Here is a 10,613-nt window from a genome sequence, read left to right as displayed (position 1 = left end):
TCTTATCTTTACTAATGTGGCACAATCTGGAGTATTTTCTCTCTTGACCAAGGGAATTTAATGCTCTGGATTGCACACAATTGAACTGAAATCAGATACTGTTTATTACCTTCCATTAGGTGTGGACACATTTTGTGTCTAAAACACTCAATAGAACGATGTGTTTCTTTGCTTTGTAGCCTTTGGGAGCATCACCAACAATATTCTCAGCCTCAGGGAGCATGCTGCCCTTTTCTGGTCTGAAATAAGTCTCCAAGCACTTGGGTGATCAGCGGCAGAGAGCCATGCACTCGTACATGGTTACATTCTGTCAAACGGGAGGGAAGCCTGCCGGTGTGTGCCTTTTTCCTTCGCCCCTCCAAGCAGACCTTGGCTCCTTACTGCAAGAGGCCCCTGTCCGCCGCAACGGAATTGTGGAGACCACTTGATCCAGAAAGCCCTGAGCCGAGGTGCTGCGTCGTCCTCTAGTGAGAGCTAGAGGAGAGACTTCCGTGTAGACAATACCAAGGGGCGGCACGTGGTGACTGTCTCCTGAGAGGGGCCATGTTGGTGCTCTTAGTTTTGCTCACCTGGTAACAGGTTCCGGAGTTCCGCTTCCACAGTGACATAACGGGACTAAGAAGGTGCGAGAGGAGGCGCCAACCCTGCTGAACCGTTAGGGGTTGGGGTCGCCACGTCTCCCGAGCTCCCCGACCCGAGAGGGACAGGGACCGCCCGCCCGGGTGACCACCGCCCACCCACAGAGTCCGATGGCGGTGGCCGCGCCCAGGGACCCGGCTGAGGTAACCGCGCGGCCCCAAGGGCCCTCCCCGCCTTCCCCCACCCAGACCCTCGAGGCCCGAACGCGGGGCGCCTGCTCGCGTCCCTGCGGCCCAGGTCCGGTGTCCGGGCCGGGAAGGCGCTCGCGGGCGGGGGCCCCGGGTCTCAGCGCCGGCGTGACGGGGTGCGGGAGGGGGCTGCAGGGGAGGGACACGTGGTGAGGGGCGATGCAGAGCACTGAGGCACGGAGGCTGAACTGCCAGCCGAGTCGAGTCGTAGTCTTCAGGGCTGGCAAGAGTTCGGGGAGCCTTGATCCCTGGAACCCGCCGTGGCCTCCCGCGTCCAAGACTGGACACGCCCCCATTTCCCGGGGCTGCAGGGGCGTTTATGGAACAGACACGAACAGGTGGGTGGGGTCCGGTCCTCATTGGCCCCGACTCCCACCCCCTTGTCCTGGATTGTTGTGTCCCCTGGACTCTTAGGTGCCATTCCGCAAGTTTGGGGTCTGGAGACCCTGGAGAAACCCCAGGCCCATGCCAGGAGTTACATGAAGGTGTTTCGGTTTGTGGCACCCAGTGTGGGGACGGTTGTCCCAGGACCTGGTAGCGAGGTGTGCACACGCTGGAGTTAACACCCAGCCGGAACTATTCAGGAAATGAACGGTCCCTTTGTTTCGGTTGGGAACAAGGAGCAGGGGCACAGGAGTCAGGACCAGAACGACCGCCTGAGAAGTTGGGTGTCTCTTGCGGTGGGAATGGGAAGCCTGGATGTGAGCAGGGACGTGACATTACCAAGGGCCTCATGGGATCCACTCCGCTATAGCATGAAGTGTAGACTGCGAGTTCAGGGAGGAGGCTACTGTCATAGTCTCGGTGAGGGTTATTGGACCAGGGCCCTGGCTTACAGGTCGTTGGAGTCGGGATGTGTGTTTTAAGTGACAACTCTATTTCCTAATGTTTCACCCTGTCACGGGGTGAAACAAGGATTCAGGGATACTTCCAGGGTTTTGTTCACATGGACATGGGGATGAAGCTGTCAATGGAGATGAGGAAGTTGGTAGTTTGATGTGTGGGCAGGAGATGTTTTGGGAGCACTGAGTGGACGCATTAAGTAGGCAGCCAACACACAGCTCCGGAAATCTGGGGGGCGGGGGGTTCAGAAGGGAGACCTCTAAAAATATCGTGGCTGCTGTGTGGGCCCAGGCGAGTGAGCTGGGGGTCACATCTGCAAGGAGCAGTCTTCTGGTTATGCAGGTAAAGCGATTATGGTGCCAGGAAGAAGGGGGGAGAAAGGGAGTTCGGGCTCGATACTTGGGTGATGGTGTGACTTGAGAGATGAGGGATGTAATGGCCATGAAGGGAGAGTGTGTGGGGACAGGATGCGCGGGCAGGTGGCCACGGTTTCTGGCAGAAGAGTAGACGCGAGAGGGATGCAGAGGCTGAGGAGTGACAAGAGCAAGAGGACGACAGTCAGGCCTGAGCCTGTGGAGCTTCTCCACTCTGCGAACTCTGCCAGGATGCGTGGGGACTTTGGTGCAGCCGTGGCGAGGGGGAGTGTTGGTTCATGCTGGAGGGTAAGGTCGCCTGTGACCTGCCGACCTGGTCACCTATGACAGACACTAGGTCCTGCCGGTCTGAGGCAGGGTGGCCTGCCCAGAAGGATCTTGGGGCTGCCACCACTAGTGGAAACCACGGCAGGTCTAGAGTGGCGTTGGATCCTGTTTGTCTCTACCGAGCACACTCTGGAAGCTGGTGCTCACTGTGGTGTGAGGCCTAGAGCGAAGACCCCTGTGATGCCCTATCTCTGTGTGTGCTGAAAGGAGGAGGGACTCACTTGGCCTGAGTGGAAGTTCTCCTCCTCCCTCTTGTGCTGCCGGTGAGGTTTCCGGGCCACACAGCCTTCTCCTCGAAGGTGCGTGTGCTGCTTAGCCCTTCGTGTGGGTTTCAGTTCCCTGCCAGCCCGTGGAGTGACTCAGATGGGCGGATAACGTCCTCTGACAGTGCAGGAGACACCCCACCCTCTCTGTCCAATGAAGCCTGCATCCTCTGGCTCCTGGCTGTTCGCTCTTTTTTCTTTTTTTAATTTTTTTTAACGTTTTTTATTTATTTTTGAGACAGGGAGGGACAGAGCATGAACAGGGGAGGGTCAGAGAGAGGGAGACACAGAATCTGAAACAGGTTCCAGGCTCTGAGCTGTCAGCACAGAGCCTGACGCGGGGCTCGAACTCACAGGCTCTGAGCTGTCAGCACAGAGCCCGACGCGGGGCTCGAACTCAGGGACCGCGAGATCATGACCTGAGCCGAAGTCGGCCGCTCACCTGACTGAGCCACCCGGGCGCCCCGTGTTCGCTCTTTCAGAACACAACAACCACACTCTGGGCCCGTCTGGGTGCAGTGTCCTCCTCTCCCAGGCGGTGAATACCTGTGGGTAATAAAGTGCTGTCCGTCTCCTCTGTACGGGGTCGGGTGCCGTGTGTTTAGTCATCCCACTGCCCTAAGATGGGACGCCCGCCCTCACCAGTGGGGTGAAGAGGAAGTGATTACAATACAAGTCACATATGGGGACCCGTAGACCTTTCTACAGCGTGGGACAGTGAGGCGGTGTTGACCATAGGCATGTGGTTGTGAGATCCAGTTTCCAGGATTGTGTGTACTTAGGGAGGGAATGTGCCTGATGGCCTGGGGACCTGGTATTGAGACTTATGTGACCGTGGCCGCCACAGAATAGCCTGGTATGAGTGGGTGGATCCTCTGTGCCAGGTCCACAACTTGGATAGTACTTGTCCACGAGCCTCTTGTGTCGGCAGAACCCTGTGATCAGTGGGCCCATGAGGAGGGAAGAGCACCTTGGCCCCCAGCACTGGGGCCTGGTTTCTCCTCTGAGTTGGGAGAATGGGGGAGGATGGGCATGGATTAGGGGTGGGTGGGGGAAGGGATTGTGGATCTTGGGAAAGGGGCTTTTTGTGGTTTCATCTGTCCCCATCATGCCAGGGCAGGGTGACCTTTGAAGACGTGGCCGTGTACTTCTCCGGGGAGGAATGGGGTCTCCTGGACGAGGCTCAGAGATGTCTGTACCAGGATGTGATGCTGGAGACCTTGGCACATATAACCTCCTTGGGTAAGACCCTCAAACCCACCCCTGTGCCCTGGGCTAGTCTCTGCCCTCCCCATGTCCCCAGCAGCAGTCTGTCTTTACTTTGGGACCACGAGCACTGCTTCCTTCCCCAGTTCCCTGGGTGGGTGCTGTAGTAGGTAAGGCTGGGGTCTGCGCACTGCCCTCCTTCCTGGAGTGGGACCGGCTTTCCTGCTGACGTGCAGGGAAGAGGGTGGAGTCTTGCGGTGGACCTAACGGACACCAGCTTCACTACCCTCTTCCTGCCTGGGTGACTTCGTCCACGTGCAAGGCATCTGCATGCTCCAGGTCAGCTGCCTTCTCTAGCTGACGCTTCGCCGTGCCTGCCTGTGCCCGCAATTGCTTTCTCCGCCAGAGTTACTGCTTCCACGGACCATGGGCTGTTCTCACGAGACCCCCTTCCAGAGTTGTCCGGGGACTCTTTAGTTCTCTTTCCCATACGCTGTCATGCGCTGGGCTGTTCTAGGCTGCTGGTGGCCACTCATCTGTCCGCTCCTTCTCCTTAGTACCTGTATCACGAAGGTGCCATATCCTTGCTCGTGGTGGGAGTGGGGCTGGATGGAGGAGCCTGTGGTGGTTCACAGGAGGTCCGGTGACCCACCCACAGGATGGCTCAGAGGCAGCCAGGCCCTGCAGAGTGGCACCTGGAGGAAGACGACGTCAGTGTTGGGTTCAGATGCCCCCAAAGCCTATTCTCTTTGACTAGTACTTTGAAGCCAGTGGCCGTACTTCATATCTGTCCTTCCTTGCCCTTTTATGGCGCTTTGCCGAATGTCATCCCTGTTACTTGTCAGTTCTACTCTAACTTCCAGCCCGGGGTGAGCGTCACAGCTCTGGGCTCCATATGGCACCGGTTTTTCTCACCACTCCACCTGCAGCACTCTGCACAGTGGCCGCTGTGTATTCTGTCATGAGGTGTGGCCGTGTTCTTAAGTCGTCCCTCAACACCACCTGCCCTGTCACAGTCCTGTTTCCTTGAGCCTTGACACACCTTTCTGCACGGCATTGGTGTCATCACGATAAGTTCCTTTGGAAAGTTGTTTGCAGAGGACTGAATTGTAGACCTTTTGGCTCCTCTCTGTCCCGCCACATGCTTGGCCTTCATCTCAGAAGGCCTCTCTCATTTAGTGTTCTTTGTACCCCACTACTGCTGAGCAGCCCCATCCTCAACCTCAGCCGACTCTGTGGTCCCGCAGACAGGCCCGTGCATGGGTTCCCTGGTTTGTTGGCCACACATTTGTAGCTCGTGTACTAGCCTCCCTCCCGTCAAAGTCAGCCCGTGCTTCACCAGCATTTCCTGCTTTCAGGCTGCTGGCACGGAGCAGGGGACGAGGAGGCACTCGAGCAGAGCGTTTCTGTACAAGGAGTGTCACGGGGCAGGACTTCCAAGGCGGCTGTGTCCTCCCAGAAGGCCCCCCCTCGTGAGGTGTGTGTCCCGGACTTGAGGGAACTTTTACATTCGACCGAGCACCACGCGACACCTGGTGGACAGAAAGTGCACAAGATGGGGGCGTGTGACACACAGGTGTATTTCGACACAGACCTGGGGCACCAGCAGCAGCGCACTGGAGAGAAATGCTTCGGGAGCAACAGGGGCGGAGCCTCTTCTTGGAAGGACTACACATTCTGTGTGTCCGGGAAGCCCTTTTCCTGTGGCGAGGTTGTGAGGGACTTGTTGACGAGCTCGAGATTCCTCCAGGATCGGGCCACACACACCAGGGAGAAGTCAGACAGGAGAGCTGAGTGCGGGGCGGCCTCTCACGGAAGGAGAACTCCGTGCACCTCGGGAGAGGGCGCCAAGGACCTCACTTGCAGACACACCCTTGTTCGTCACCAGAGACACCTCAGCAGAGAAAGATGCTTCATGTGCAGCGAATGTGGGAAATCTTTTAGCAAAAGCTACAGCCTCAGTGACCACTGGAGAGTGCACACTGGGGAAAAGCCTTATGAGTGTGGGCAATGTGGGAAGTCCTTTAGGCAAAGCTCCAGCCTCATTCAACACCGGAGGGTTCACACTGGAGCAAGGCCTCACGAGTGTGACGAATGTGGGAAATTATTTAGCAACAAGTCCAACCTCATTAAACATCGGAGAATTCACACCGGAGAACGGCCGTACGAGTGCAGCGAGTGCGGGAAGTCCTTCAGCGAGAGCTCTGCGCTCCTTCAACACCGGAGTGTGCACACTGGAGAGAGGCCTTATGAGTGCAGCGAATGCGGGAAGTTCTTTACCTACCACTCCAGCCTCATAAAACACCAGAGAGTTCACTCAGGATCAAGGCCCTACGAGTGCAGCGAATGCGGAAAATCCTTTACTCAGAATTCCAGCCTCATCGAACACCGAAGAGTCCACAGCGGAGAAAGGCCTTATAAGTGCAGCGAATGTGAGAAATCCTTTAGCCAGAGCTCTGCGCTTCTTCAACATCGGAGAGTTCACACCGGAGAGAGGCCTTATGAGTGCAGCGAATGTGGGAAATTCTTTACTTACAGTTCCAGTCTCCTAAAACACCAGAGAGTACACACTGGATCGAGGCCTTACGAGTGCGCTGAATGTGGAAAATCCTTTACTCAGAACTCTAGCCTCATTAAACACAGGAGAGTTCACACTGGAGAAAGGCCTTATGAGTGCAGCGAATGTGGGAAGTCCTTTAGCCATAGCTCCAGCCTCATTAAGCACCGGAAAGTGCACACCGGGTAAGGGCTTGAGGAGTACGGTGAATTTGGGAAACGTTTACCCGTGTCTTCCATTTCCGTGACCGTTCAAATATTCACACCAGAAAAAAGGCTTTATGAGTTTTGAAGGTGGGAAATATTTACGTCCGTGTCCAAGCTCCTAAAACACCACGGTGTCCCTTCAGATGAAGGCCCGGGAATGTGGCCGATGGGAGAAGGGGCTGACTGAAGTCGAGCCTCGGTGCACTCCAGAGAACTCACACTGAAGAATGGCCTTAGAAATGCAGTGACTGTGAGAAAGCCTTCAGCCAAAGGACTTAGCTCATCGGAGATGACAAATTTCAAATGGGAGACCTACCTGAAATGTGCAGGTATACAGCATTTAGGTGTTCAGTGTGACAGCGATGGAGGAGAGCCTTTCGGAAGGTGCCATTTGCCTGGGTTGAACCTCATACATCTAAACATCCACAGAAACCCCAGGGATGTGGCAGCTGCAGTGCACTTTGTTAACCTGCCCAGGGCCATGCTCCAGTGTCAGGGCAGGTCCCAGATGACCATGAACAGCCCCAGTATTGCTCCTTCCCCACTTTTCCTCTCTGAGGAGGTAGGGCATGGATCTCACCCAGTTTTGGCCTAGAGGACTGTTGGTGCATTGAAAAGGTGGACTGCATGTCTCAGGGCTGTTATTGTCCTCGTGACTCTAGAGATGGAAATCCCAGCCTCCCAAGTCACCAACCCAGCAGTCACCCTCCCATTGCTCTTGTTTGTACCATAATAAAAGTCTTATTGTTTAAGTCACTGTTAATCGTGGGGATTCCATTCACTGTGTGCGTGTAGGAAGTTAACTGTGTTTGCTAGCATGAGCATGTGAACAGATTCGTGTGCCTTAGAAGGGACAGTGTGACGGCAGAAGATAGCTCTCCAGTCAGAGTTTAGTTTGTATGGCTGCTTGAAGACTTTCAGGGAAGGCTGAAAGGCTCTGTGATCCTAATTTATAGTTGGATGCCAGGATATTTTGTAGGGTCAGAGTTTCAATCCGAAGAGTGGCAGTTGTTGGCTGTTAGGACAACGTGCAGGGCTTCTAAGCAACATAAAGTTGTTGTCTTGTTCCAAAGGGATATTGATGGTATAGTGAGTGCCCGGTGCTCTTGAAGGAAATCTATTCCCCAGGCCTGGCAGCACAGCCACAGGCCTTGATGTCCTGAATTCTGTAGGTAGCATCACTGGTTTTAAGACTATAAGGGCCGTGGGCATGATCACTGTGGCACAAATTGGATTAATAGAGAGTGCAGGAGACCAACAAACTGCAGTGATCCTCTCTGAAAAGGGCATCCACAGTATTTAGGCACTGTGACCTTGAAGGATGAGCAGGTACAGAAAATCTCAGGACCTCCAGAAGGGTCTGTCTTGTGTAGCTGAGGGCCTGTCAGAAAAAATAATCTCAAGGTTTTGTGGATTCCTGTGTCCCCTCTGGGCTGTTCACCAAAGTCTGTTATAGATGGCAGCAAAATGAGGACAGACACAGGAGAGAGCTCTTAGTTCAACAGTGAGGCCTTTTTGACCCAGCCAGTGTCTTTGTTGAATGACACGGAAACACCTTCATTGCTCACCTAATTTTCCTGCCGCTGACACCTAGGTCTTCTGATGAGGACACACATGGTGGAGTCAGTATGGTGGCCCAACTTGATATCTGAAGTGTAGGCAATCCAGACTTTTTTTTCTTTTCTTTCCTCTACTTTATTTTGTTTTTTTTTTTAATTTTATTTTTATTTTTAAAAACTTACATCCAAATTAGTTAGCACATAGTGCAACAATGATTTCAGGAGTAGATTCCTTAGTGCCCCTTACCCATCTAGCCCATCCCCCCTCCGACACCCCCTCCAGCAACCCTCAGTTTGTTCTCCATATTTAGGAGCCTCTTCTGTTTTGCCCCCCTCCCTGTTTTTATATTATTGTTGTTTCCCTTCCCTTATGTTCATGTGTTTTGTCTCTTAAAGTTCTCATATGAGTGAACTCATATGATTTTTGTCTTTCTCTGACTCATTTCACTTACCATAATATCCTCCAGTTTCATCCACGTAGTTGCAAATGGCAAGATTTCATTCCTTTTGATTGCCAAGTAATACTCCATTGTATATTTACACCACATCTTCTTTATCCACTCATCTGTCGATGGACATTTGGGCTCTTTCCATACTTTGGCTATTGTTGATAGTGATGCTATAAACAATGGGGTGTATGTGCCCCTTCGAAACAGCACACCCGTATCCCGTAGATAAATGCCTAGTAGGGCAATTGCTGGGTCGTAGGGTAGTTCTATTTTTAGTTTTTTGAGGAACCTCCATACTGTTTTCCAGAGTGGCTGCACCCGTTTGCATTCCCACCAGCAGCGCAAAAGAGATCCTCTCTCTCTGCATCCTCGCCAACATCTGTCTTTGCCTGAGTTGTTAATGTTAGCCATTCTGACAGGTGTGAGGTGGTATCTCATGGTGGTTTTGCTTTGTATTTCTCTGATGATGAGTGATGTTGAGCATTTTTTCATGTGTCGGTTGGCCATCTGGATGTCTTCCTTGGAGAAGTGTCTATTCATGTCTTTTGCCCATTTCGTCACTGGATTACTTGTTTTTTGGGTGTTGAGTTTGATAAGTTCTTTGTAGATTTTGGATACTAACCCTTTATCTGATATGTCATTTCCAAATATCTTCTCCCGTTCTGTCAGTTGCCTTTCAGTTTTGCTGACTGTTTCCTTCACTGTGCAGAAGCTTTTATTTTCATGAGGTCCCAGTAGTTCACGGCAATCCAGACTTTTAATGTGAACCATATTGTTAAAGCTTCAGTAAGGTACAAATGACATGCAGTTTCCATCATTAAATTATGCAGTTTGATGTTTTGACATTCATGTAACCCATGAAGCCATCGATCATGACCATAAACCTTCCCACACCCCCATATTTATTTGTGTTCCCTGATAATCCATCCTCGAGGCAGCCATTGACTTGTCATTATCATAGATGAGTTTGCATTTTCTAGAATTTGTATGATTGAAGTCTTAAAGTGTTTAGTCCATTTCCTTGGGTGCCCTCATGTGGCACTTATTTTGGAATTCATCAGTGGTGCCTGTACGAGGAGTTCATTTTTATATCGCTGAGAAGAGTGTCCTATCGATACGACGCTATTTACTTATTTATTCCTGTTAATGGATATTTGTTTCCAGGTTCAGCTGCTGCAAGTAAAAATGCTGCAGAAATTGGATACAGCTCTTCGTACTGACAGGGTCCTCTCTGTTGTGTTAATCCTGGAGTCAGCGTGTGGGTGAATGTAGGGCCTCTAAGGGACCCCAGATTGTCATCTAAAATGATTCTTCCTCTTGTATTCCCACTAGCAGTGTATGAGAGTTCCATTTCTCTGGTATCTCTGCTAGGAGTGGGTACGGTTAGTCTTTTTTTTTTTTTTTTTTTTTTTAATTTTTTTTTCAACGTTTTTAATTTATTTTTGGGACAGAGAGAGACAGAGCATGAACGGGGGGAGGGGCAGAGAGAGAGGGAGACACAGAATCGGAAGCAGGCTCCAGGCTCCGAGCCATCAGCCCAGAGCCTGACGCGGGGCTCGAACTCACGGACCACGAGATCGTGACCTGGCTGAAGTCGGACGCTTAACCGACTGCGCCACCCAGGCGCCCCACGGTTAGTCTTTTTAAATGTGAACCCAGTTGGTACACGTGTAGCAGTATCTCACCGTGGTATAGGTGGGTTTCTCTCATGTTGCATGATGTTGAGCAAAGCTCTTGGACTCAAAATACAAAATACGGGAGGAGGCTGGGCATGGAGTCAAGAAGCCTCATTTACACTGTAGCAAATTCGAATAGACAAAAGGCCGAGCACTTTATCAAGTGAACAATAAAAGCTAACAAATGGTCAGTGGTACATATAGGTTAGAAGCCTTGCAGATTTACTTAATACTTGCCTAAGGCTAAATTTTCCATCCTGATTGGAACCAATCTGCATTAAATAAGGAGCACAACTGACAAACCCCAGCACTTAAAATGATATATC

General features: G+C 52.0%; 1 protein-coding gene across 3 annotated transcripts; it reads left to right on the top strand.

Annotated features, from left to right (window-relative positions):
* The first annotated feature begins 553 nt into the window (after nucleotides 1–553).
* On the top strand, nucleotides 554–8,715 carry LOC109260989 (zinc finger protein 154-like). 3 transcript variants are annotated; one of them, XM_053906285.1, is made up of 3 exons: nucleotides 554–623; nucleotides 3,750–3,876; nucleotides 5,199–8,715. In XM_053906285.1, exons 2-3 carry the CDS (start codon nucleotides 3,843–3,845, stop codon nucleotides 6,584–6,586), a joined length of 1,422 nt encoding a protein of 473 aa, XP_053762260.1. In that variant the 5' UTR covers nucleotides 554–623; nucleotides 3,750–3,842; the 3' UTR covers nucleotides 6,587–8,715. The 3 variants fall into 3 exon arrangements, with proteins under 3 accessions (XP_053762260.1, XP_053762258.1, XP_053762259.1); XM_053906283.1 differs by lacking the exon at nucleotides 554–623 and adding an exon at nucleotides 670–782; XM_053906284.1 differs by lacking the exon at nucleotides 554–623 and adding an exon at nucleotides 676–782 and having other exon boundaries at nucleotides 3,755–3,876.
* The last annotated feature ends 1,898 nt before the right edge of the window (nucleotides 8,716–10,613 follow it).

Source organism: Panthera pardus, unplaced genomic scaffold, assembly GCF_024362965.1.
Source record: "Panthera pardus isolate Hobbes unplaced genomic scaffold, ASM2436296v1 HiC_scaffold_18, whole genome shotgun sequence".
NCBI classification, from domain to species: domain Eukaryota; kingdom Metazoa; phylum Chordata; class Mammalia; order Carnivora; family Felidae; genus Panthera; species Panthera pardus.
Note: the sequence above shows the minus strand (reverse complement) of the source record. Positions and strands in the feature narration are given on the sequence as shown.